The sequence below is a fragment of the Nyctereutes procyonoides genome, unplaced genomic scaffold (assembly GCF_905146905.1).
Source record: "Nyctereutes procyonoides isolate TBG_1078 unplaced genomic scaffold, NYPRO_anot_genome, whole genome shotgun sequence".
In the NCBI taxonomy this organism is placed as follows: Eukaryota; Metazoa; Chordata; class Mammalia; order Carnivora; family Canidae; genus Nyctereutes; species Nyctereutes procyonoides.
In genome coordinates this window covers 5,692,217-5,719,737 of record NW_026575052.1, presented here as the reverse complement: position 1 = coordinate 5,719,737, position 27,521 = coordinate 5,692,217, and the positions used below count along the sequence as shown (strand labels likewise).

The window sequence follows — 27,521 nt, the reverse complement described above, 5'->3', positions numbered from 1 at the left end:
ACATTGCTGGAGAAGGGATCTCAGTTCAGGTCAAACAGACCCTACCCAAAAAATAATTAAAAAAAAAAAACAAAAACAATCAGGCCCTGAGATCCCTTCCCAAAGAAAGGGGAGGTCAGGGGGCTCTTGTGAGGCTGATGAGGTGAAAGCTCGCTAATCCAGTGCTTTGGTAATCCAGGCTGCCTCGGACGGTGTCTTCTTTAAAGTATGGATTCTCCTGGTCCCCCTGCAGACCCACGGCATCAGCCAGTCAGGGTGGAGCCTGCGAGTTAGATTTTTAACAGGCATTCCAGATCATTCAGATGCACAGGCTTAGGAATCACAGTCTCTACCAAATCGCCTGCACCACGGAGAGAACCGGCTCTCCAACAGTCCCGGCAAACCCGGATTCTGCTGCTGCCCCCCCAGAAGTGGGGTGCTCCGTGCTTCACAAGACCACCCCTTCCATGCCAGCCTGGATGTGGACGTCCTGAGCTGAGTTCTGTCTCCCCACGACGACCCCCCACCACCAACGGGAACGTGCTGGCTCTCTCCGCCCCCAGGGGACAGCTCTGTGGAGGTTTCCGGTGGGACGACGGAGGTTCCCTTTGGGCCTACTGTACAAAATCCGACCCCCTGAGCTCCCAAGTCGGACTGCAACTTGCCAGGGAACGTGGTTGGAAAGCACGGCTGGAGCAGGTGGTCGGTCCAGCTCAGCCAGGCCAGCCCTGAGAAAGGGGTTTCCCTTGGAGGAGGGTTCTGGGCTGGGGGGTCATCACTGATACCCTCACACCCCATCCCTCTCCTTGTCGGGGGCACCCCCTCTTCTCTGGAGGCTTTTGGCTCCTGGTTTGCTTGCTTGCCCCTTGCAGAACTACCTGGGAGGAAGGTCCCTGAACGCAGGGAAGGGATGCTCGCGGTGTCCAAACGTGCCCATATTAGATCCCTAGCATGGGCTAGGGATAGATCTGAGGTTTGGTGGCAGAGACTACAGGCCACAGCATAACCTGGTCCTGGTTTTAGGGGGTGAGAACAACATTCAGAAAGTTAGAATCCAGAACCCAAACTGCTATGCTAGGAGGGGGTGTGGCCACCCAGCTGGTCAGGAAGGCTTCTTGGAGAAAGTGGCCTTCTGGGTGGAGACCAGAGAGATGGATGGGCTTGGCTGGGCCAAGAGAGGGTGGGTGAGCCAAGAGGGGGTGGGTGAGCGAGTTCTAGGCGGAGGGACGGGCAAGGGCATTGGCAGAAGGGGACGGGATGGACAGAATGGATACAAGGGGAGTGGGGGAGGAGCCCTGGCCCCTCCGAGGAAGGGCGGTCCTGCCTGGGTCTCTGTGTCCCCGCCTTGTGCCCCCAAGTCACTGCCTCCGTGTTCACCTGGACGGTTGGTCTGGTCGGTCGGGGCCGGGCAGGCGGCTGCGTTCCGGGGGCGACCAGGCTCGTGCTGCTCCCCGTCCTGGTCCCGGGCAGCGAGAATTAAGCAGGCTGCCGAGCCCGAGCGTCCTTATCTCGGGGAGACAGTTGTTGGGAATCACTTTGACTGAGTGGTTTTGTCTCCCCGCATTTTCCACTGTCAGGCGGCCTCGGGCCATGGATCAAAGGCGCGGCAGCGGCGTCAGCGGCAGTGGCGGCGGAGCGGGAGGGGCCCTGCGCAGGATCGGCCAGCGATCCCCCCACCACTCTCCCCACCCCCACCCCCACCCCAAGCCCCGGAACCGTGCCCAGCCCCCGCCTGGAGCCCCTGGTCGAGAGCGAGCGGTCAGAGAGGGGGCGAGACATCAGGAAATGAGAGGAAGAGTGGAGAAGGATGAGAGATTAGGGGAAGGGAATGGGGCGCAGGGTTGGATTTGCAGAAAGGAGGAAGGAAAGGGGTCTGAGAACAGCCTGGGTACCAGTGGGGTGACAGACAAGGGGTGGGGAGACATGGGGTGCAGAGGGAGGAGCACAGGAAGGCAGAGAATTAGGAAGCCGAGGGAGGTGCCCAGAAGACATCCCAGGTTAATTTCCCATCAGCTGGGACCAAGGGAAAGTTCTGGGCTGAGTAGCAAGACACGGAGACAAGACTGGCTGGAGGATGAAGGAAGTGGGGGGCTTGGCTGGCTGGGCTGGGGTGCCAGGAAGTCTGTCCTCCCTCTAAAGAAAGCGCTGGGCTTCATCACTCACAAGGAAACAGGTGCCGAGTGGAAGTGACTGGCCCAGGCTGCATAGGAATGGGGGTGGCACTGAGGCCTGACCTTCCAAAGGTCGCCCGCAGTGCTTGGGGGACGCTGGTCAAGATCTCAGATGGTCCCAGGATCCCCAGGGCAGGAACGTCCTCCACCTGTTTCCTCCCCCATCAGCCAGTATCCTGCAGCCCAACTCCCTGGGGTGGTTCAGAGCACCTGTCCCTATTCCCAAAGGTGCTGGAGAAAAGTTCACAGCTGGGGAGAGGGCCAGGAGGGAGGAGGGGAACGCAAGGGTGCGGGGGGGGGGGGATCATTAATTCTGCAACAGGAGATCTGAGGCCTGGCCCTGCCTCAACTCACCACATGGCCTTGGAGCTCCCATCTGCAAAGAGCTACCCCGAAGTGTGCCAGATGCCAACATGCTTTACGTATCTCAACGCGCTCATTCCTCAGACCACTCTGTGAGATGGGAACCCGTGCTAGCTCCACTTGATGGCGGGGGAAGCTGAGGCAGAGCAGAATCTCTTTGGAATCACACAGATAGGAAGTGACGGTGCTAGAGATTGGGACCAGGTGCAGGGACCCCAGAGCCCACGTCCTGACACCCCCGCTCTCTGGCCTCTTAGGGCACTGGGATTAGCTGAGATCAAAGAGTCACATTGAGGGCCCTCAAAATCTCACCAGCAAGGGGAAAACAAGCCACTTTTCATGCCACGGGCTGGGTGAAAGCATGGTCTCTGGGGCCAGGCAGGCTGGGTTCAAGTCCGGGGCCTGCCACATGTTAGTGATTTATCTCAGGCAAACGATTTAAACTGCTTGGTCCCTCTGTCCCCCCCATTTGTGAAGCCCTCCCCTTCCAAAGGAGACGGTGCAAAGATTAAATGAGCTGGTTCACATGATGGGCTTAGCATGGCATCTGGCCTGTGGTTAAGTGCTCCGAAAAAGAGAGCAATTATATTTTATGCAGTATTTGTCTAGTAACACAAGCACTTCTAATACACCGATCAAAGGTGATAAATGCACAGAGAAAGCACAACTAACCCACCATGCGTGAGCAAAGGCATCCCGGAAGGTGGCCAAGTCTTAAGGAATAAGCAGGAGTGGTTTTGAGAAGACGAGGTGCTGGAGAAGGAGTCCCGGCAGAGAGAGCAGCGGGCAAGACGTCCCAGGGGCAGGGGAGAGCGTGACTCTCTGGGGACCCTCAAAGTCACCCTGCCTGTCCTGGTTGGGGTGCTATCCGGCCTCCCAGGTCCGGTCGCTGGTCATACCGGCGGCCTCCCTCCCGCTGGGGACCCCAGGGACTGGCCTGAGCTGCTCGGCACGTCTGCCCGCTGTATTAATTGCTAATCTCCCTCATTTTCTTCCCCTCTCTCTGCCGGGACTATCTCATTCCAAGCCCCCGTGCTAATCAGAAAGAAGGACAAATCCGCTATCTGCATTCTTTCCCACCGAACCAGGCTGCTCTGGGAGGCTAAAGCCCTGGCCTGCTGGGAAGCCCAGAAGGCCCAGGCTGGGGCCCCATGAGGATGAGGAGGAGGTGCAGGACACAGAGGAGGGCCAGCCCCTGCCCTCAGATCTGGAGGCTGGGACTCACACGCCCGTACAAAGAATCCACAGAAATCACAGACTCTGAGCAGGACGGTTCCTTACTAACAAGTGGTCCATGTCTTTCATGGCACAGATAGGGATACTGAGACCCAGAGGGGAGGCATCTACCAAGGTCACACAGTGGGTGAAGTGGGTGAGAAGCAGAGCCCGCAGGGAGCTGGGATCTCCTGAATTCCCAATTGGCTAAGCCAGACCTCCAGTCCCAGAAAGGAAATGGCCAACGCAGAGGATGGACATCTCTCATTCAGTTTCTAAGGAGGGCAGGGAGGAGCAGAGAGGAGAAAGCTGTCACTTACTAAGCTCTTACTATATGCCCGGCATGGGGCTAGGTGTTTCCCACGAGCAAGATCTCATTATTGCACATACACACGGCCCCGTGTTCCTACAACCCACTAAGCCGGAGAAATGAATTCTGATCCCTCCCTGCAAGGTGAGTAGTAGCGGCCCCGTCTTCTAGCTGAGGAAACCGAGGCTCAGAGAGCTCGTGTAACTTGCCTGTGGTCACACAGCAAGCAAGTAGAGAACCTGGTATCTGAACCCCGGGCTGTATGATCCTTCCCCTTGCCCACGCTGCATCTGCATCAGACACTGGGTTAGGACTCGCGGCATGATTTGCTGCTGTCCGGTCAGCACCAGCTCCTACCCCTTCCCCGAGGGGTACTGTCTCCCCTGAAATGGACTTGGTTAGAGAGAGACAGCCGTGGACATGTCTTTTTTGAGCCTCCCTGTATGCTGCGTTAATCACAGGAGCTAGGGAAACAAACTTGAAGGGAGTCGTAGGTAATGACATCCAAGTACCAACCGAAAGGATCAGCTGCCTCAAAAGCCTTTTGGAAAGAAAGCGCAGCTGCGTGTAATCAGGGTGCACGCGGCTGGGGGCTCACCAGCGGCGGCTGGAGGCCTACTACGTGCCAGACGCCGAGTTCTGACACCAAAATGAATCACCAGGCACTGGACACTGCTGCCTCGCCTGAGGCCCTACTGAAGAGCGTGGTCCCTGCCATCAGGTAGGTCCATGGGAGCATCCAGGCTCCCCTTCCCCACTTGGTAGTGCCAGGCCTCACTCTGCCCGTGGGAGGCTTGCACCCGTACCTTCTCAAGGTGTAAAGCCCAGGTTGCTGTGCATATTCCCATGGTGGGCAAAAAAGAGGCCCATAGCAGCTCTGAGAGCGGCCCCCGATGCACATCTCGTGTCCAGACTCAGAGACATGGACCTAAGATGCTATCTTTCCAGAATCCCACCTGGTCCTCTAAGGAAGGAGGAAGGGCCAGGGTTACCCTTCTACATCGCCCTCGATGATTTAAAAAAAAAAAAAAAGACCCTACAGTCACCCGGGGGGGGGCAGTTTATTGCTTATTCCCAGTTCCTGGCAGTTCCTGCACATAGGGATGACCTGCCTCCCTCAACCACAGTCTGGAAAGTTCCTGATCCCAGCTCGCCTCCCCTGCCCCCATCCCCTCCACCCAGGAAAAAGGGGCGCGAAAGGCAGAGAAATAAACAGGGGTCTGTTTTCACAGGAGATGAGGCTCTGTCCAGGCCTCTCCCTGTGGACTGGAGCTGAGCCTCTGATTGACGTGAGCAGGTGGTTTTGTTTGGTGAGGAGCTGCCAGGGGGGGAAATAACTCAGCTTTTCCCACTGAGGTAGGTTAACTGTGGACAAAGGCAGAGCTGGATGTGAGAGCAGGATCTTGGCAGGGTCTGTCCCTCTGGGGGCTGGCAGGGCTCAATGATGCCCAGGGCCCCACGGCTGGTTCTCTGAGCTTTGTGGCTCATCCCTGTTCCAGGGCCGGCCTGGCTGGGAGTCAAGGGGAAAGGGCACTTGGGGTGTGAGGTCGCCTGATGAGCCGAGTGGACACTACCCATCGCCCCCGCCCGGCACCCCGATCGGGGCTCCGAGGAGAGGCTTGTGGCACAGGGGTCTCTGGGAGAAACCGGGTACGGTGAAAAAACAGTTGGGGAGGCCAGATGCTGCCAAATGGCATTTGGCAAGAGAATGTGGCCAAAGACTCCGGCCCTTCTCACCCTTGAGCCCTGACCCCACGCCGTCACCATCGTTCATGGTGAGAAGTGGATATGTGGGTGGGTGGGGGTGAGTCAGCTCTTCCCTGATCCTGGGGAAAACCACTCGGGCTCAGAGCCACGTCCGCCCAATCTGAGCCAGTCACTCCTTCCACCCTTGCTCATCTTCCCCGGGGGTCTGAGGGAGGGGAGAGCGGAGACAGCCTTTCCTGTCTTTTCTGCAGAAAAGGGGGCTCCCTGCACCCAGCATCCTCTCTTCCCAGGACCGGGGTCAGGGGGACATACTGCACTGTCCTGGACTAGAAACCAGCTCAGACATTTTCCAACGAATGGAAAGGAGGGTAGGAGAGGGAGGAGGGAAGCGATGGAAGAGACGGGAAGGGAGTGAGGTAGAGTTGGAGGCCTGGGGCCAGATGTGGGGTTGGGGGGATGGGGTAAGGATAAGCGTTTATTAAGCATCTACTATGGACCAGGCACTTTACTCAAATTCTCCCTTTGTCCTCACAGCACCCCCTGAGACGTAGGGACTATCACTCCCGTTTTTCAGATGACAAAGATGAGGCCCAGAGAGGTTAAGCAAGCTGCCCCAGAGCCACACAGCAACTCAGGGAACGGGAGAACCAGAGCTCCACCCCGGAGCTGCTTGTTGGCGATGGGCCGGCCGTGTAGTTTCTCTTGCCCTCCCGCTTTCCTCCTGCTTGGGGGTGGGGGGCTGCAGGAGAGACACCCTGGGAGAGAGCAACCCTGGAAGGGATCCTGAGAAGGACAGGGGAAGGAAGCCGGATGCAGAAGCGGCGCCCAGAAGGGAGGAGAAGGAAGGGCTGGGCGGGGCGCAGAGTCTTGCTCACTCGGCTGGGGGCTGGGGTTAAAGCCCCGTGTTCCTACAACCCACTAAGCCGGAGAAATGAATTCTGATCCCTCCAAAACCCAACCTTGGAAAATGTGCGAGAGAAGGGTCTCCTTTCAGGGGAGCAGGAAATCCTCCACACCTCCTCCCGATGCCCCGGTAATGCCAGGATGTCCCCAATCTGCTTTGAGGAATGGAGAGATTAAGAATAATAAAAAAATTGCAATAAAATACGTGTGAAGGAGGGGGTAATTGTGGACAAACGCAGCATTCAAATTCATTTTTCAGCTCTTTTACACACCATTTCAATCTTATTTTCTGCTTGTTAATGAGATCTTGTTGCCTGGGCTAGGCAAAACCTTCCAATATCGGGACGTAATTGCACATAATTTTCTCTCCTACCAGTGATTTGCATCAGTTTTTTAAAAATTCTGGGCTATTTAACACCCCACCATCCCCCTCCCTGTCTTCCTGCCTACAAATCTCCCACTCCCTCCTCCTTCCTCGTCCCTGGTCCAGCAAGACTCATTTTAAATGCTTATTATAAACGCAGTGTCGCCAATAAAGAGAAAAAAAAAACACACAAGAGGAAGTGAGAGGGGAGAGAAACACAGGCAGTTTCCAGGGCCCACCGCATGAGGGGCACAGCTCGGGTCCCCAGAGCCAGCGGACGCATCCCGCTGAGGGTCAGCGCGGGGCCGTGTTAGAGTCCTGCCTCTGCCGCTCAGCCGCTCCGTGGCCCGCAGCAGGTTACTGACCCTCTCTGAGCCCGCATCCCCAGGCGGAGGGGGTCTGCGGAGCTTGAGGGACTTCGTAGAGCCCACGTGCTCCCATGGGATACGGCGCCCTGTAGGTATTCAGCTGGTGGAGGGTCTCCCCTTGCTCGCTCGGCTCCCCCGGGGCCCTCCAAGGATGCCAGGGGGGCAATCTGCTGTGGCGAAGCGATCGGGACACTCCGCTCGTAAAGAAATTGAAATAAAGCCTCGAGCTTTACTCCTGCCTGGTTTAGGAAGAAGGGAAAGCTGAGCATGTGATGATTCGGATCCTGACCCTGCCTATGCCCCGTGGCTGCAGACCTGAGCGTCACCAGCTGGAGCACAGGACCCACCTGGGGGGCGGGGGGCAGATATGATGGAGCAGCGAGCACAGCGGGCTCTGGAGGCGAACCCTTCTAATCCTGGCTCTGCCACTTTCCAGAACCTACCACCGAGCCTGGCACAGGGTAGGCACATGGATGGATGGATGGATGGATGGATGGATGGATGGATGGGCCTGGACAAGTCGGTCTCCTCATCTGTAAAGTGAAGGTCACAATATATGACCAAGCCTCCTGGAGTGAAAGTGGCTACTGCACGTAGCTCCGCCCAGGCCCGCCTGCCAGAAGCATCTATTCCACATTAACTGTCACCGTAGTGTGGGCAGAAGAGGGAAAGGAGGAAAAAGCATCAAGGAGCCCAAAAGGACAAAGAGGCTTGTTTCACTGTGTTCGCGGCCGTGTGAGTCGCCCCACACTTAGGGAGGACCCTTCGTTAGTTCAGCGTGGGGGGAAATCGTCACGATCCCTCTTATGGGTTCCTTCCGGGTAAGCCCCAGACAGGAGCATGGGACGCGATGAACATGGGACGTTACAAAGGAGCGACAGGAGCGGAGGTGGCAAGAAAGAAACACCCCCTTTCTGAGAGGCAGTGGCAGGAGCCCTTGGCTCGGGGTTTGGGGCTCTGGGGCCTGGTCCCGGCCCTGCCGCTAACCCGACTATGATTTAGGGCCGTATTCTCTCCCCCCGCCCCCCCCATCTGGGCCTCAGTTTCCACTTCCAACTCTGAGAGAATCTGCCTCTAAAAGGCCTGGGGGAAGAAGGAAGCTCAGGCCAAGGGCTACCCACCCTGCCCCCCCATACCCATGAGGACCCTAAAGAAGCCCCCGGCACAGGGCACCCTGCCCGAAACGACACAACCACCCTCCTCTCCTGGGTCTTTGCTGGGACTTTGGAGGGTGAGCAGCTGTGAGTGACTTTCTGAGCCTGTCTCCCCTCAAACTGGGAGCTCTCCAGCACAGCACTGGCTGCTATGGTCACCCCAGGGCATCTAAGGACAGTTTTTTCCGCTTCTGACTGTGAGCTCCCGAGGATGGGAGCACACGGAGTCCTTCCTCTCTCGGACCAGGGGTCCCTCAGGGCAGGAGCTGTGTCTCCCCCATCAGACTGGGCAATGCCTAAGGGCAGGCATCCCAAGGGACCTGTGCATAGGTGTCCCCTCTGTAGCCCACTACCCTACCGGTGTGCCAGCATCACGTTACTCACTGCCATTTGGGCCACAGAAGCTTCCTGTTGCCCTAAGCTGTCCTGAGCTGCCTTCTAGAAGTGGTTTCCAAGGACCTCAGCCTAGGGGGTCTGTGGATCCTGGTTCCCAACATCTCATGGGCAGTAACCAACCCTCGAACAACTTGGGTTTGGACTGCATGGATCCATTTAATATACTCTGCCCTGGATCCTGGCTCTCACATGACACATAGTTAGGGAGGGAGGGAGGGAGGGCCACCCCACCCGGTGCCGGGCACTCTAATGAACAAATACGGGACAGTGCGGGAAATGTATTTTCTCTTCCTTTTGCTTCTCTTGGTAACATTTTCTCTAGTTTGCTTCCGTGTAAGAAGACAGGATAAAAGGAACAGAGCCTATAAACTAGGGACGCCTGGGTGGCTCAGGGGTTGAGCATCTGCCTCCGGCCCACGGCGTGATCCTGGAGACCCGGGATCGAGTCCCGCATCGGGCTCCCTGCATGGAGCCTGCTTCTCCCTCTGCCTGTGTCTCTGCCTCTCTGTGTCTCTCATGAATAAATAAATAAATCTTAAAAAAAAAAAAAGAACCTACAAAATAGGTGTCAGTGCGCTGTGTGTCTCCTCAGTAAGGCTTCAGGGCAACAGCAGGTTATTTGTGAAGTTTTTTCGCGGGGCTGGGGGGCCGGAGTCAAAAATTATACATGGATTTTCAACAGTGGGGGGGGTGGTTGACACCCCTCATCCCCACATTGTCCAAGGGTCAGCTGCACTGGTTTCCTTGCAGCTCCTCAGGAGGACCCCGTGCACAAAGCTGGGGACGTCCGCGTGCTGAGAGCCTAGTCCCTGATCGCAGGCTTTGCGGGTGGTTGCAGGGCTGGGCTACAAGGAAACCAAGCCTCCTCGGTGTCTGAACCTCTCGGAAGGCCTCTGCACATGGGACTCAACTCTGCCCGTTGCCCACTAGCCTGAGGTCCTGGCCTCGGTCTTCTCATCCAAGACATGGGTTGAATGAGCTTCCCCCTCCGCCAAGCCGGAGGGGAGAGGATTCCTTCTCGCTGCCAACCAGCCTCCCAAAAAGAGGGTGAGCGTGCACGATCCTGAGGCAGGAGGGCAGTGCCAGTTATGATCTCAGGCTCTAGCAAGGGGGGAGCCGAATCCTGGCTTTTGCTGCCCAAGTAGTGAGTGTACAGGAAACCCTCGGAACAGGGTCCGAGTCACGGGGGCTCGAAAGTCTAGCTGTCCTTGTCAAAGCGGTATTAGACACATTGCACGAACTTGCTGGTTTTTCGTGTATTGCCTGTCTGTCCTGCTCCACGCCAGCTCCGCTAGGGCAGGGGCTTCATCCCTTGCGTTCACTGTGCCTAGCCCAGTGCCTGGCACACAGCAGGCACTCCATACATAACTGTTATGCCAGAGCCAGGGTCCAGGGCAGAGCTGAATAAATGGCTTTTCCATGGGATTCTGCTGGGCATTCTCTCCGTGGAGTCTCTGAGGCTTGACAGCTCCCACTTCCCAGGCTGGGTCTGAGACCAGGACCCGGGTCAGGCCCTGGGAGGGGGCACTTCTCCAGGCAGCAGCAAACTGGCCAGTGTGATGAGCGGGTGTTCAGCAGAGCCCCAACTTCACCCCCCAACAGAATCCTCCTGGGCTTTTGTAAGAACAAGGGCCAAGGCCAAGGCCAAGGGTGGCAGGGGTGGGGACTAGCAGTCCCGGGTGAGCGGATACGTGCCAGCCCCACAGGCCAGGTGGAAGCCCCATCCCAGACAGAGCCCACCCCATCCCTCTTGCCCAGGTGGACTCTGGAGAACCTCCCTGCTGTCGGGGGGACAGGCCCTAGGAAGAGGATCTGTCCTGGTGGAGGAGGCCACTCCCCACCCCTCCCGAGCCCACAGAGACGTGCCGAAGATGTACAGTGGGGCTGCTCCGAGGGAGGACAGAGCATCCCGGGACTCACAAGCAGCAGGAACTTTTGTACAGACCCAGAAACGCCCCCTTGCTGCCTCCTTCCTCGGGGAAGCGTCAGAAGCTTAACCCCGGCAGTTCACATGGACAGAAGCACACCCAGCCTGCCCTCCGGCCCGCCCTGCGCACAGCCCCCTCTCCCTGCCAGCAGCTGTTCACCTCCTGGTCCCCTCTGCCCCTGTCAGACCCTCCATCTGTCTTCGCACCTTTGGTGGGAACCTCTGGGCAAGTCTCCGGAGTTGGCCCAATCCATCATGTCCTCATAACCTCCCTGCCTGGAGTGTGGGGAGGAAGTCTCCCCAGGGCCTCAGGGAGGAGAGGTGAGGGTCCAGCTCCGGCAGGGAGAAGGCCGGGCTACTGGCCGCTCACAGCAAGGACTCAGTTCTTTCCTCCGCCCTCCCTCCCTGAGGCTTGTTCTGGCCCCAAACAGTGCATGGGGCATCCTCACTCTTTATCCCATCGCTGAGCCATGCTCCAGAAGCCGGGGGCCCCTTATTTGCTTGCCCCTCCTCTGCCCTGTGACAAAACTGCCCCTCTGTGGGGGAGGAACCTCAGCCCACGCTGAGTCAGTGGGCTGCGAGGAACCGTAGGCAGCGAGCCAGGTGCCGGCACTCTCGGCTCTGGTTCGGCCAATGTGTCCCGGGCCCCCATCCATGAAGCGAGAAGGCGGGCCCACACGATCTCGGCATCCCGCTTCAGATTTCCAAGTGATGCTCCTCCAACCTGTTTTGTACCGTGAGGCTGGGCCTGGACCACATCCTCACGGCCACGGTCGTGGTCACCCAGCCAGCTCTGAGTTCCTGTCCTGTCTGTCTCCGGACTCTGGAAGGTTGGCTCAGCCAGTATGTCCTCAGTACCAACGACATGGAAGCCGCGGCTTTGAACCCCAAAGAGGCCAACTAGGTTCCAGCGGGTCAACATTCTGCTCGGCAGGCTGCGTCACCCCTGCCCCATAACACGGGGCCCGAGAGGACTTGGAGCATCGCCGTTAGGAGCTCTGCGCTCAGCAGCTCCTGTTCCCTGGCCCTCAGCTCTGCCCCGGACCTGGCCTAAGTGCTTTATGCTTGTCCGCTCATACCATCCTCAACAGCCCCATGAGATAGAAGCTGGTGTCATCCCCATTTCAAGGATGGGAAAAATCAAGGCAGAGAGACGGAAAGGGATCTTCCCCATAAATAAATGACGACACTAACATGCAGTTGGCTCTCAACCACGCTCCCTAACAGAGGTGAACAGCGATGAACCCAAACCATGCAGAGAACTGACATTCCTGGGAAGGTTTTAGAACAGGGGTTGGTGATTTTTTTTTCTGTCAGGGCCAGACAGCAAATATTATTTGCCTCATGGGCCATGAGGTCTGTTTAGAAATCCCTCAGCTCTGGTGTTGTACCCCCCAGAGCTGCCATAAATATGTAAATAAATGGGCATGGCTGTGTGTCAATAAAGCTTTATTGACAAAAACAGGAAGCTAAATGGATATGGGCCAAGGTTGGGGGGGAGCTGTAGCTGACCTTCCCTTTAACCCTCTTTTTCCTTCAAGTAACAGGTTTTTCATACGAATTGTATCATCCTGGCAATGGGGGGGGTGGTTGGCAAGAGGACCGATGTCTGTTTGGCCCCTATTTCGTGCCGGGCTCGGTGCTAAGGCTTCGGCAGCGTGCTGAATTCAGAGAACACCCTTCCTAGGAGGTTAGGAACACCTAGTTTCATGGCTCTTTAGTTCGGTGATGGATAAACAGAGGCTCAGAGATGCTAACTTCCCAACGCCCTGTGCAGTGGAGCTGGGATTTGAACCCCCCACCCCACCCCGCAAGCCTCCACGTTTCCTGCTGAGCTACAGCTGTTCCGAGGAGCTTGCACCACGCGTGTTCCCTCAGAAGGTGGGAGGCAGGGTGAAACCAGATTTGGATTTAATTCTTTCCTCCCTGGATATTTAGAGTCTGCTGAAGCCACAGAAAGGAACCCTCAAAGTCACGAGGATCACCGAGCCCTGCTCCCCAAGCCCACCAGTCCCCACCAGTGGCCTCGGCACCGTCTTTCTGAGTTGATCTAAGTGGGGGGGGGCTCATGACTTCTAACAGCAGGGGCAGGCGGCGAGGGACCCCACCAGCAACCAATGGTGCAGGAGTCAATGGGCTCCAAGACCCACAGGGAGCAGAGTTCCCAGCCTGGAACCTCAGCTGTGTTTCCCTCCGCCGACAGGATGCGGTCCTGCCTCCCCGGGGAAAGGCAAGAGACGGAGCCTAGGATGGAACCCAGGCAGGAAGGACTCCCGGTTCTAGAACAAAGCCCGAACCATAGTCCGCATCCCGTGGGAAAGGGAACAAGGCTTCCCCCAACGCGCTGTCTGAAAATGCCTGGCTCTCCCGGCCCGAACAGCCCCGAGGTGGGTGGGGGGTCAGGTTCAGAAGCTCTGAGGGGGCACGTCTAGAATGCAGTATGTGTTTCCAGAACAAACTCTTTCTCCATATCTGCCTGCTGGGTCACCCAGGCCCGCAGCCCGCCGAAGATAAACCCAGAGCGTAGGACCCCAGATACTGACCAGCAAAGGTGGAAGGAGCACCCCCCTTCCCACTGTAACTCTCTCAAGGTACCCGAGAGCCCGTGGCTTGCCGGACACCAGTCTGGTGAGGCCACCTACCTGGGGGGACAGGCCGTTGCTGACGGGGTTCATGTGGTTGGAGGACGCCGCCGGGTTCATGAAGCTGTCCGAGTAGCTGGAGAAGCTGTGGCGGGCTCCGTAGGCCGAGCTGGTGTCCGCGGCTGCGGCGGCCGCCGCCAGCCCCCCCTGGTGCATGGTGGACGGCGGGAGGGGCTGGGGCCGGTGCACCGTGCTGCCCCCGTCTGCGGAGAGACGCGGGAGAGGGCCTGAGCGGGTGGCCCCAGCCCAGATGGTGGGCGTCAAGGGGCAGGGAAAGAGCCACCTGCTTGGAGAACGAGCCACGAGCCTCCTCCTCCCAGTTTCCATCCAGTGGAGGGAGCGGGGGGGACCAGCTACTCCCACTGCTCAGGTCGGGACAGGCTGGCTTCTGGGCAGGACAGGCACTAGGGACCAGCTGAGTCTTGACCGACGGCTAACCAACGTTCCACATAAGCTCGAGGCAACTGGGCACCAGTCATGTTGCTCTGCATCTGGCACATAGTAGGTGCTCGATAAACGTCACATGGGCTCGAAGTCAGACCTTGCTAGGGATTCTGTTAATCTACCCAGGCCTGTCCCTGTGCCCAGCGTTTTGTGGCCACCAACCATTTGCCAGGGGCCTTTGCAAGTATAAGGGTCTGAAGCAAGAATACGAGTCCCATTTTACAGACGAAGAAACCGAGGCTTGGTGGGGTCGGGGCACTGGTGCAAGGCGACAAGGCCAGTGAGTGAGTGGTGGGGCCAGGGTCTGAGCTGCTCTTCTGTTTCCAGCTGGGGGGCCGCTGTTCTGCTCTGTTAGGGTTCCTCCTCACAGCCTTCTAGGCCATGGGACAATCATCCTCTATTTTTCATCAGAAATCATAGGGAGGGGGAAAAAAATCCTAGGGAGGGTCCCCTGGCTCTCTCCTCGGCTTCCAGAACTCCAGCCTGCCAGCCCTTATGGAGGAAGCAGGTGGAGGGGGACTTCATGAGTCAGATGTTAAGTAGTGGGACTGCTAATGTGTGCTGGGGGGGTGGGGGCGGGAAGACAGAGGGAGGGAGGGAGGGCAGGATGGAGGGAAGGTCCAGCGAGGGAGGGGGGAAGCCTCGAATGTCACTTCTGCATGTGACTTTACAGCTTGAGAAGCCCCATCCAAAGGGCTGCTGTGCATCCTCAGGCTCCGCGGCTCCCTTGACAGAAGCAATAAGTTCAAGGGCAGGACCTCATTTTTTTTTTGTCTTAATGGTCCATCCATATGCAAAGAGACGAAGGGTCATTTAAAAAAAAAATAGCGGGCAGCCCAGGTGGCTCAGCGGTTTAGCACCACCTTCAGCCCAGGGAGTGATCCTGGAGACCTGGGGTCGAGTCCCACATCGGGTTCCTAGCATGAAGCCTGCTTCTCCCTCTGCCTGTGTCTCTGCCTCTCTCTCTCTCTGTCTCTCATGAGTAAATAAATACAATCTTTAAAAATAATAATAATTGATTAATTAATTAAAAAAATAGCCCTGGGACACCTGGGTTGGCTCAGTTGGCTGAGGTCTGACTTCAGCTCAGGTTACGATCTCTGGGTCCTGGGATCAAGTCCTGTGTTAAGCCCCACTTCAAACCCTACATAGGGTTCGGCGCTCTTCAGGGGAGTCTGGCCCTCCCTGTAGCCCCCCCCTCCTGTGCTCTCTCTCTCTCTCTCTCATATTAATAAATAAAACCTGTAAAAAATAGCTCTTATGATTCCTTCTTGGTGAAGGGAGGAATTGGGGTGGGGGAGACAGGGCGTGGCGGGGCGCCAGGACACGCCTGCGTACTCACCTTGGGAGATGGTGGTGGTGGGGTAGGTGGAGTCCGGCAGCTGGTAGGGGGGCAGCGTGGGCATGCCGGTGGGCGGGAAGCCCCCGGGCAGGAGGTGGTTGAAGGCCGCCAGCTGGTTGGCTCCTGCCTGCTTACGCCAACGGGCGCGGCGGTTGCTGAACCAGACCTGGGGGCGGGAGAGTGGAGAGGCTCAGCCGGGCCCCGGGCGGGGAGCTGAGGCACGGCGAGGACGGTCCCCGAGCCATCCCTCACCCTCCGACCAGCGGGCAGGGCACGTCCATGGGCGTGATCGCATCCTGTCCTCTCCACCGCCCCGTCGGGGGGTTATTATTGTTGTCCCCATTTTACAGATGAGCAAACGGAGCTGCGGAGACAGGGGCCGACTTGCCCAGGAGACAGGGTGAGTCCGGGCGCCTCTCGGTGCGGCGTCCTCTCCACGGCCGCTGCTCCTGCCCCCACGGGTGTCCTTGTTCTAACACACACTCGCCCTCACCTCCTCCAGGAAGCCCCGTGTCTGGAACCCGCCTGAGCGAGACCTACGGCCAGACTCAGATGTGCCGGCTGGTTCACCGTGGAGCCAGAGGCCTGCCTCGCTCACCCGCGGGGGCCTTGATCAGAAAACCCACCTCACACGGACACAACAGGCATTGATTAAGCATCCGTGGAAAAAGAACCTAACACGTTCGAGTCTTCCTCTGCTCCAGGCCCTGTGCTAGTGCCCCACGTCTGTCCATAGGGAGACCCATGAGACCTACTCTCCTCTTCCCATTTTACAGAAGGGGAAACCGAGGCTCCCAGAGGTCAAGTAATTTGCCCAAGGCTGCGCAGCTCGCTGTGACGAAGCTGAGGTTCAATCTTAAATCAGTCCGAGTTTCTAAAACCAGCTTGTCTGGATTTGCGATGAGCTCTGGGCCAGAAAAGGACCATGAGTGTGGGACCCTGGGGCTGCTTCAGGGGGGCCCTTTCCTACCTCTGGGCTTTGCACATGCTGTTCCTTCCAACCCACACACTCTTCCCGCAGCCGATTCCTCAACCAGCGGGCTCAGCTGCAATGCCTCCTCCTCTCTGATTCCCTAATCACTGCATCTAAGGCAAGTTCAGGCAGGTGGGGCCTCCTCTCCGGGGGCCTCCGGCTTCCCCATGAGCCTCCACACACATGCAATTAATTTATGCATTTGTTTCTTGGCGATGCTTCTGTCTCCCCCTCAGGCTCCAGGCCCATTGGGTGGGGGCCATGTGTTCCTTGCTCTCTGCTTATGGCTCCCTAGGTGAGGAGCCATTCCCACAGAATGCTTGTTGAATGAATGAATGAATGAATGAATGAATGAATGAACGAATGAACAGGGAATGCAGAGATGGCTCTGGTGGGTCTTCCCCAGAGCTGGTGCTACCCGGCTCAGCTGGGAGCCCCCCACCACGGTGGGGTGAAGACCTCGACCTCTCCTGGCGCGGGATCCCCTGACAGCCCCCCTCCCAACCTGTAGCCCATGCCTGCAGACCCGGGGAGGGCAGTCTCAGCTGGGTGGTGGTGGTGGATGCTCATGTGCCCCTTTTGTTTTCCAGATCCTTCTGCAGGAGGGAAGCTATGTTTAGCTCTCCGAGCCAGATGACCACAGCAGCTGGCTCAGATGCGTTCAGGACGCGCAGAGAAAGGAGATGAGGCCAATCGGGAATGAAACTGGCTCTGGATAGAAATGAAGGTCTCGGCTTCTCTGCACTCCCCGGGGCACTGAGGGCCTCCCCTGGGGGGTCCTGGTGGGGTGGATGCCCCCATCAGACCGAGGGTCTTCTGAACTGGCGAGGAGTGGGCAGTGTTTCCTCGCTCGCTGCTCCTGGGGGACAGTGAGGGGGTGGGGGGCTCATGCGTGTTTCCGTTCAGTGTTTCCCAGATGGTGGGCCTCCTACCAGCCCACGCGGGAGGGACATCCCGGGCGGCAGCGACGCAGACACGAAAGAGCCCTGACCCACTTTACCTGTCCCCAGGCCTCTGGGCGTGTGGAGGACAAGGTCGGGGCTTGGTGCTAACGCATCCTGGGTGCTGGCTAACACCTGCTAAGCTCCCTTCTAGCACAGAGAGGAGTCCTGTGAGGGGTGTTCTCCCGCCGGACTTCGGTCTTCCCCGGCGGGTGTGCGTGTTTCCAGCTGCCTTCCTTTTTTTTTTTAAATTTTTTTAATTTATTTATGATAGGCACACAGTGAGAGAGAGAGAGAGGCAGAGACACAGGCAGAGGGAGAAGCAGGCTCCATGCACCGGGAGCCCGACGTGGGATTCGATCCCGGGTCTCCAGGATCGCGCCCTGGGCCAAAGGCAGGCGCCAAACCGCTGCGCCATCCAGGGATCCCTCCAGCTTCCTTCCTTACGTGACTTATGTTAAAACATACTGATTTTATTTAAAAAAAATAACGCCGGGACACCCGGGTGGCTCAGTGGTTGAGAGTCTGCCTTTAGCTCAGGTCGTGATCCCGGAGTCCCGGGATCGAGTCCCGCATCGGGCTCCCTGCAGGGAGCCTGCTTCTCCCTCTGTGTCTCTGCCTCTCTCTCTTTGTGTCTCTCATGAATAAATAAGTAAAATCTTTAAAAAAAAAAGTAAACAACGCTACGGGTAATAGGCGTATGCAGCAACGATCTTGAAGTGGGTGTGGGACCCCCGCTCCCACGCGGCACCCTGCGCCTCGCTGTTCTTTATGCGTGGGTCACCCTTCCCTCGAATCAAGAACACTAAAGGCAGGTGAAAAGGGTCCTCCCCTGCCATCCTTCCTTGTCTTTTCCTTCTCCTTCCCTCCTTCCTTATGTCCCGCCTTCTCATCTCACGCCTCTGCCGGGACTCTGCTCAGTGCCAAGCCAGATGCTAAGGATAAGAGGGCTGAACAGAATAGTCGTAGCCCGCAAGCTGCCCCCTGCTTGGGCACACGGCCGGCAAGGCCAGGGACAGCCGCTTCCCCGTGTGGTAAGCTCAGGGGACATACAGGTTCCAGGAGGAGGTCTGAGGACGGGCTTCCACTTCACCTCTCAGAATCCGGGAGGACTTCCTGGAGGACAGGACATGCCCTTTGTGCTGTCAATTCTCTTGCCTCTTCCTCCTTTCTTGTCCTGCTTGCCCAGGGAAGTCTCCATCCCCTCCCAGCAGGCACCTCCCTCCTCCCCTGGCTAAGAGCGGGGACGCTGGAGCCGGACAGCCTGGGCTTGAATCCTGCCTCTAACTCCTAGCTGAGATGGGCAAATTCCGTCATCCCCTCCATGCGTTTATTTCTTTGTTGCCTGATAACGGCTTCCCCCTCCTGCGGTCCCAGATCTCAAATGAGTTAACGCCGGCAACATCTACGCGCGTCATTCCGCTGGAAAGCCGCCGATGGCTGCGCTGAAAGAGCTCTTAGCCAGCATCCGGCACAAGCTGCCCATTCCCAGGTAGGGGATGGGGGCTCCGGGGCGGGGGGTCGGGACAGGGGTAGCCCCAGCACCCACCCAGAAGCCCTGATCAGGGCTGCATCCTTGGAGAGCAGAGGGGGAGCACCCTGGGAGCTGGGTAGGAGCACTACACTCATCATCTCCTGTTACGGAAAGATTCAGTCTCGGGTGTTAATCAGTGAGTTCTGCTGGCGCTTCCTAAATGGGGTCCCAGGCAGGGTGGCTTCTGCTTCTGGAGGAAAACACAGAGGCTCGGAGATCCTGGCACTCGGGACACAGTGGATTCGTTTACCTCCAAGGAAGATGTACGGTTGGCCCCTAATTGTTTAACAGGGAAGATGCTTCCAGAGAAAGTTCTCAGTCCCCAGGCATGTGTCCTCCTGCCTGACCCCCATCCCCACGCTTCCTGGTGGCTTGCTGCCAGCTGAGACAGGGGTGTCTCCCCCCACCCCCAGACATCAGCGATGCCAAGTAACACCCTGTAGGCTTCAAAAGCGGGGCTGGAGCAGAGCCAGAGGGAGGTAACGTGTTTGAGTTAGCAGAGCCCCGCCTGGCATGTTTACCTGTTTGCCTCGTTCTCTGGGCTGCCAGCTCCGTGGCAGTGGAGATTTCTGTCCCCCGAGTCCCCAGCACCTAGAACAGCGCCCGGCACCCAGCAGGTGCTCCTAAGTGAGTGCCGGGTGGATGAACTGGGCGTTTCCAGGGCAGCCAGAGAGGCCACCCGTCAAGAACGGGTGGAGTTCAATATGAATGTACCCCACTGACGGCGCTTCTGTGTGCCGGGCCCTTCCTGACTTGGAGGGTGTGTGTTTTCACATGTAAGCATTCAGCCCCTAGAACAGGAAGGGCTATTGCCGTCACCTCTGCTCTGCAGACGCGAGAACTAAGGCCAGGAACTGAGCCCGCTTGGAAACGCTCCACTTTTCCCACCATCTTGCGGGGCCACTGAGGTGACACGTCCCAGGACTGCAAAATCCATAATCCAAACACCACAGACCCTTAGAAACAGATCCAAGATCCCCAAACCATAGAATCTGGGCAGCACTCGGGGGCTCTGAGTTCCCGGCCCTACTCTCCACAGCAGGAGCCCCCTCACCAGGGTTTCTGATCGCCTGGACAGTGTACTTTGGCTTGAACGCTGCTGGTAACGGGGATCTCATCCCCTCAAAAGGCAGTTCTGATTGTTAATAGATAAGGATCCTAGAACTTTAAGGAGCCTTAGGGATCATTTAGTTCCTTGCCTTTACTTATAGATGGGAAATGAGGTCTCAGGGGGAAAACTGATCTGTGGAAGGTGATACAGCTGATCAGAGTCAGAGACCAATGGACACCCCAGCCTGTGGCTCCCAGTCCCACCTTCTGGAGCCTCTTAGCTGCATCCTCCAAAATCTCTTCTCCAGGCCAAATGTTCTATCATTCCTGTCTTGATTTGTTGGTGGTGGTGGGGTTTTTTTGGTCAACCTTTGTTCATTCTTTAAAAATTCAACATATCCCGGCCCCTCCTCTACTGGGATCAAGCTAAGTTCTCAGGCTAAGGTTGGGAAGACTCACTGCCCACAGGATGATAGAGGAGTCAGCATGTGCAAGAGCTCTGCCCCGGCCCCCTCGCTATGGGTTTCCCCAGGCTCTGGCTGCGCCCCCTGTTCCCAGCCCCCCTCCTTCCTTGGACCTTGAGTGACACCTGTTTCTGGGTCCCCTGGGCCAGTAAAAGCACTGCCCTGACAGCCAGGAAATTTTACAAGGAGCGGTCAGGCTTCAAGGTGGTGGGAAGCAGCCGAGGCCGCCAGACGTGGGAATGAGAAAGCACCCAGGAATGTGCCCAGGAGAACAGCTGCAGGAGGATCAGAGCCGGGGGAGGGAGGCCCGGAGCCCAGGGCAGGCTCAGATGTCAGCCTGGAGAGGAGGGGAGGGAATGAGATGAGCTGGCTGCTGCCGCCTGCCCCCGTCCCCTGGGGGTCTCCCTCAAAGGCAGCCAAGGACCCCCCACTCCAGGGGTTGGGGGTGGGGAGGGTGGAGGGAGGTGCCCCGGCTCCTGGAGGACTTACGCGCCAACTTGCTTCTAGAACTTTCCCTACTGCTTTCAGATCCCAGGCTCTGAGTCAACTTCTTCCTTCCCCATGGGAAGAACTTGGGCTTTGGCATCGGCCAGGCCGAGTTCCGGGCCCAGTTCAGCCCCAGCTGAGCTCTGTGCCCCTGGACTTGTCGCTCCCCTGAGGCTGTTTCTGCACCTGTGGCCCACCTGTGGGCGCCTTCCTCACGCTCTGAGGTTCCACTAGGTCACATGTGAGGTGGGAACAAAGCAGGCGCCCAGCAAAGGCTGGTTCCCTTCATCTGGGAGGCCCAAGGGAGCAGTTTAGGGCGGCCCCTCCTACAGACCTGCCTCGCTCGCTTACGGAGACGACGGGCCAGGAATGGGTTCCCACAGGAGCTACACGTCACGACCCTGGGCCTTCCTCCTGCACCTGGCATGGGAGGCTGCTGGCCAGGGTGCAGTTGAGGGGCAGGCCATGCCCAGGCAGGCTCTGCTCCCTCTCCACCCTCCCTTACCCCAGCCCCACTGATGGGGACCCACACACTTGAGGGCGTGGGGGGGGGTTCGGGTCTGCACACCCTCCCTCTGATGCTCCTAACCCCCCCAGGGCATGCCCGCTCCGTGTGCTTGCATGCTGCCTGCAACGGGAAACTCTTTACCCATCTTAAGAAGCTGGGCCCTTCAGAAATCTTCCTCCTAATCACTTCCTCCCCTCATCAGAGATTCAGAGACGTTCACGCTTCCTGAACCCTGTCTTCTGGAGGAGGGATGAGCGCGATCCAGCAGGCCCCACTGCACATCCTGGCTTCCCTGGGCCGTCCGCCACTTGCTCAGCCCCTCAACCCACGCTTGCTGCCCACTTACTCCGCATCAAGTGTCAGTGGCATTACTGCCTCCAAGGTCCCTGGACCACCTGCCGCAGAACCCGCTGGGGGCCCGCTGAGCCCCGGGATGCCGGCCACCCCCACCTCCTCGGTTCCCCCCTCTTCACCATGCCCGCGGTGCAAACCCCCAGGATGCCGCCTCACCTGGACCCGCGCCTCGGTCAGCTTGGTTCTCTGAGCCAGCTCCTCGCGGGTGTAGATGTCCGGGTAGTGAGTCCTCTCGAAGGCCTTCTCCAGCTCTTCCAGCTGCTCGGCCGTGAAGGTGGTCCGGCTACGGCGCTGCTTGCGCTTCAGAGGGAGGTCGGGTTCCGACTCCACATCCGAGCCCTCGTCCAGCCGGTTCCCTGCAGCCAGGCGAGAGGGAAGGACAGGGTGGGGGGGCTAGTGAGACGGAGAGGTGCTTGGCGCCCACCTTCTGACCCACCGCTGCGTTGACAATCAGATCCCTCTTGAACACAAGGAGACAGTATGCTTCCCACAGCACTGTTTACCAGACTGACAGGGGGGAAGCAACCTCCATGCCCAGCCTTAGGGGATTGGTCAAATACTTTACGGCATGACTATTTTTTTTTTCTTCAGTCCCCTATAGGTGGGTATTTAGATTAGCTCCACTGGCACGGAAGAATGTCCAGGACATAGGACTCAGAGTAGTTTCATGATGAAATCCATTTGCTGAAATTTTCTAGGGCTATATTCTCCAAAATCAGAGAGTTCGGCTGTGCATGAACTCCTCCACACACCTAACTTTAAGAAAAAGGCAAGGTTTGAACCAGTGCGCAAAGATCAATCCCACTTTTGGAAAAAGCACGCATGACACACTATGGAACACTATACTCGAAAGATTAACCAACATTAACCTTCGCGGTGACAGAGCTTTTGTTTTTTTTTTTTTTCTTTATGTTTGTTTGTACTTAGTAGTTTTTAAATGACCATTTAGACAGCAATGCTATAGCATTCGGGGAAAATATCGCAAAAACTAAGTAAACCAGGAAGGCCAGAAGAAAGGGAGAGAGGGAAAAGAGGGTATGTGCCTGTGCTCGGGGCCGGCAGTCAGGAAGCTTCCATTCCAGACCGGGCTCCACCCCTAAATGCCCCAGACCCATGACCCTAGGAAGGCTACCTTCCCTCCTTGGGCCTCAGTTTCCTTGCTTATAACATGAAAGTTTTGGACTATGTGACTTCTACACACAGGGCCTTGCTGGGATGTTTCGGGATCTCTGAGGAACCTTCCAGGCTGGAAGAGGAGACTTTACCTGACTACCTTGGTTGTGGCCATGGTCTCTATGTGATGGTCCTTACTAATTTCCACTCTGGAGTCTGGGGGTGGATGAAGGCCACTGCTTCCCGTGCGGAAAGGGCCCAGTTGTCTGGAGCCAGCTTACTTCTCAGCCCTGGATGGGGCTAGCAGGCCAGGTCCAGGCCAGGGGGGTTTGCAGGAAGGGCTTGCTCAAGCCCCTTGGCATCAGAGATGAAGACACCCTGGGGACTGAACTGGCTTCCTGGCCCCACTGATCCTGTGCCTCTTAGCCGTCTTGGTCCAGCAGAGGGAATGCTAGCAAGGAGTGGCTTAGCCAGGACTCTGGAGCTGCACCCTCCGAGGCCCCTGGGGGACTGTGGGTAGCTCAGAGGAGGGCCAAGGAAGGGGAAGGGAAAGAAGAAACAGGCCGTCAGAGATTATCTTCCACTCCTGCTTCCTTCCTCTTTCCTCTTTGCCTTCAAGCTCTCTCCCCCTCCCCTCCCACCTCCATCTTTGCAATTCCTGGAAGCACTTCTATGTTTTGTCATTCATTGGTCCACCAGAGCATCAAGAGAGCACCTGCTGGGTGCTGCCCTCTTCCCGCCCTGCCCGGGCTGGGTACACTGTGCTCACAACACGGTCCGAGTCAAGCCGGAAGGGCCTCAGACATCATGTGATCACACTACAGCCGGGAGAAACTGAGTCACACAGAAGCAATGTGAACTGCCCAAAGTCTCCCGGGAAGTACCCACATCTGCAGCCTGTCCCCACCCCTGTTCTTCAACTGCTTTAAGTGTCTGTAATACAAATAGGTCTAGGCCTCTGCCACAAGGGACAACCTCCTCCTCCCTCCCTAAAATACCTAATACGGACTCTTAGGTGTTACGTGTTCTGGGCCGGGGGAAGAGCACGTGCCGAGGCCTGGCACAGCAAAGGGCACGATGGGCAACGTGGTCATGGGGCCGTGTCCACAGCGGGACGTCATCCGGTCTGGAGGAACGCCCCTCTGCCCGGGTCCCCTTCCCTCCATCCCATCTCGGCCTTTGGGTGGTCATCCCTGCTATTTCTTGGCCACGGCCAGGCTGTCCCTGGTTGTGACGCCGCATGACAAGGGAACCAATGGCAAGCGAACGTTCCCTTCATTGTCTACACCGTTCCCTAAAGGCAGAGACCTGAGGTCAGATCCGACCCCCTCCTCTCCCGTTTCCCGGCTGCCCAGCTTCCTGTCATTGAGGGGAGGCCAAGCTGGCACAGCTGGCGCCCTTGGGGCACCTTCCCCAGCACATCTGGGGCTCAAAGCCAAAAACGACTAGCCCCAAGGATTCAATCCTGAAATTCACTGCGGTCCACAGAGGAGCCTGGGGAGGGGGGGGTCACGTGGGCAGAGTGGACACAGAGCACGCTCATTAGACAGAGGATCTGGGGTGGGCGCTGGGAGAGCAGCCACTTTGCTCCCATGCAGCTGTGAGATGGAAAGGTCCCAAAGAGGGGTGGGACAGGGCCGGTGCAGGGGTGCAGTGGCCCCAACACAGAGGGATAGAGCGAGGGACCCTCTCTCTGGGTTCCTGGGTCCTGTCTCTGCTCAGGGATGTGGGGAGTCCAATACAGAGCAAGGATAGAACAGCCCCCCCTCCAACCGTATGGGGGTAAAATAGCCTCTGTCTTAGGAAGCTCCCAATCTGATGGAGGAGGTATCACGCCTCTTCTGGGAATTTTCCGGTCTGATGGAGGAAACCTCGCTTCCGCAGGAGTTGGGGCCAGGTCAGGACACCGACAGCTGCAGGACTCAGAGCGCCTCAGAACGCCCTGAACACAGAACAGGATGAGGGACAGCAAGGGGGACGGGAGCTGCCGGGTTTGTCGAAGCTTAAGAGTGGGCAGGATGGAGGTGTGCGCAGGCCGAGTCCAGCCCAGGCCGGGTTGACGGAAGTGGATAGATTATCACCGGGGAGCCTCTTTTCCAGCCTCTACCTCAGCCTCCACCCCTCCTTCCCAGCCTGCCGGCTCTCACAGCCGCTGACCCCGGAAGCCTCGGCTACGCGGTGAGGCCCCAACACCGTCAGCCCTGCCCGTGTGCGCAGACTCACCCCGTCACCCCCCAGGTTCCCTGGCCAGCTCTTGGCATCATCCTTAAATGACCAAGCCAGGCTGCCTCGCACCGCCGTGCCTCTGACCGTGAGCTTCCTCTGCTCGGGACACCGCACCCTCTTTGCTGGGCTCCCTCCTGCTCATCCAGCAGAACCCAGTTCATGGGGGGGCCTCACCTCCCCAGGGCTTCCTGAGCACACCCACACTGGTCTCCGTGCCCCTTCTTGGGCCCTCAGAGCTCCTCAGGGGAACCCAACCTGCCTATTTCTGGGTCTCTTGGTCCCCATTGGGCTGGGAGATCCCTGGATGGAACAGGCACTGTGCCCAGCACACAGCAGGTGCTCAGCAAAGGCTTCTTAGATGCATAGGGCTTGACAGAACAATTACAAAGTTCCTCCTGAACCCCGACACCCTGCAACAGTCATCACCCTATGCACATGCACCGCACCCCACAGTTTGCAAGCTCTGTTCCCGGTCCACCACAGTCTCTCCCAATAACGCTGACGGGCGAGCAGGCAATATCAGCCCCATTTTACAGATGATCGGTGGAGTCCCGGGGTCAGCGAGGCTGGGAAGCAAACCCAGGACTCAGGACTCACAGCCCAGGGAGAGTCACCTTTGCCCTGGAGTAGTCCCAGATGGTGAAGCCTTCCATTCCTGAGCATGAAAACCGAGGTGGCTCGTTCTCCATCCCCGCCCCCCAACCTTCCCAGCTCTCCTTTTGGCCAGAGGAAGACCCTGGAAATGGGATGGGCCTACCAACTTCTCAGAAGGCAGGAGGCAGCTGGCCAGCTGCAGATCCCTGTCACCCTGGATCTGAGGAAGCCAGCGGTGGCCTTGAGGTTTGGGGTCCGTCTCCCAGCTGCCCGACCACCCAGCGACGCCCTCCCACCCCACCCCAGACCCGCGCTCCCCTCCCCGCTGCCTCCTAACCCAGTCTTTATTACAGTTTAACATAGACCCCGCGCGAGCCGCGGCAGAGAAACGAATCACATAATAGTTGATATGCGTTTTAATCAAGTAATTCGGGCAGAGCCGAGAGCTGGCGAGTGTGGGCCTGGCGTCCCTGAATACCAAACAGGCCTGGGCGCAGGGCTCGGAAAATGGAAAAGTCATTTACAGCTCAGCTGGGGGCCGGGCGAGCTGGGGCCCAGGCGGGAGCCCCTCCCGGCCCCTCCGCAGAACCGCTCAGCTGTAACCAGTGCGCGGTGCGCAGGGCTGGGGATGCCCGCGGGAGCCCGGCCCCACACAAGGGCTGGCAACCCGGGTCCCAGGCTCAGGCCCAGCTGGGGGGGGTGGGGTGGCGGAGAGGCGGGGTTCGGATGGACCCATGTGAAAGCTCCCTGGAAGCCAGCTCCTCCTGTCCACCTCCTCTGCCCGCCCTCCTCTTGGGTGCCCATCTCAGCACGGCCACCCAGATGTCCAGATCGAAGGCCTGGCGCTCAGCCCTTACAGCCTCGTCCTCTCTCTTCATGCCCCCTCCATGCCACCAGGCCAGCACCAGAGCCGGGAGATTCAGAATCCCCGTTGGCTCTGAACCCAACCTATAGCCCAACACCACCCCACCCACCTCATCCTGCCTCAGTTTGCCCTCTCCTCTCTCCCTGGACTCCAGCAACTATCTCCTGCTCCAGCAACCACCGGCCTTTGCATAGGCTGTGCCCTCGGCCTGGAGCACGCTCCCTGTGCCCGCCTCGGCTTGAGTTTGCAGCTGTCCAGGCCAAAGTCGAGCAGGGCGTCTACGAGCACAGGCTTCTGATGCAGTTTGCCTGGATTCTGTGGATTCCATGCATGTAAAACATGGACAATATTAGGCATCCCCCCACCCCACCCCCCATCTTCCTTGCTTTCCCTTTTTTTCTTTAATTTTTATTTATTTTATGATAGTCACACAGAGAGAGAGAGAGAGGCAGAGACACAGGCAGAGGGAGAAGCAGGCTCCATGCACCGGGAGCCCGACGTGGGACTCGATCCCGGGTCTCCAGGATCGCACCCTGGGCCAAAGGCAAGCGCCAAACCGCTGCGCCACCCAGGGATCCCTGCTTTCCCTTTCTTTCCACACCACGTATCACAATCAGATGGGCTAACTATTCTGTTTTATTGCCCCCTCCCCGCAGCCAACCATCATCCTGGCCATCACTGACGCTGCACGACGATGGGTGGTTTCATCTTTTTCGTTCACTGATAAATCTCCAATGTTTGGCACAGAGTGGATGCCCGAATACCTGTCGAATGAACGAATGAGTGAACGAAGAAGATAGACTAAGGCACACGAATCAGCGTCACAGACGACAGTGCTCAGTAAACGTGAGCTTCCACGGGTCCTCGCCCTTCCTGATCAGCTTGGGATCACTCCTCCAGGAAGCCTCCTGAGGCCGCCGCCCTCGCTCCGGCTCTGGGGTGCCCACCTCTGTGCTGTCAGAGGGCTGGGGCTCAGCCACACCATCCACACTTGGTTCATGTCAGTCCTGCTTTCTGGGAGGCCTCCCGGGGCTTGGGAGGCCCCGGCGAGGCGGGGATTTCTGTCCCACTCCACACCCCAGGCGATTTCTCAGCCACTGAGTCAACAGGCCCAACTTCATTCTCCCA

At 58.0% G+C, this 27,521-nt stretch overlaps 1 protein-coding gene across 2 annotated transcripts in view; it reads right to left on the bottom strand.

Moving 5' to 3' along the window:
* PAX7 (paired box 7) overlaps positions 1–27,521 on the bottom strand; it is a 97,209-nt gene that overhangs the window by 22,998 nt on the left and 46,690 nt on the right. For both annotated transcript variants that reach the window (XM_055331437.1, XM_055331436.1), the window contains exons 5-7: positions 21,752–21,951; positions 15,286–15,451; positions 13,500–13,702 (exon numbers count right to left, since the gene is read on the bottom strand). In XM_055331437.1, the coding sequence (XP_055187412.1) occupies positions 13,500–13,702; positions 15,286–15,451; positions 21,752–21,951 (569 nt within the window). The remainder of the gene's footprint in view (positions 1–13,499; positions 13,703–15,285; positions 15,452–21,751; positions 21,952–27,521) is intronic.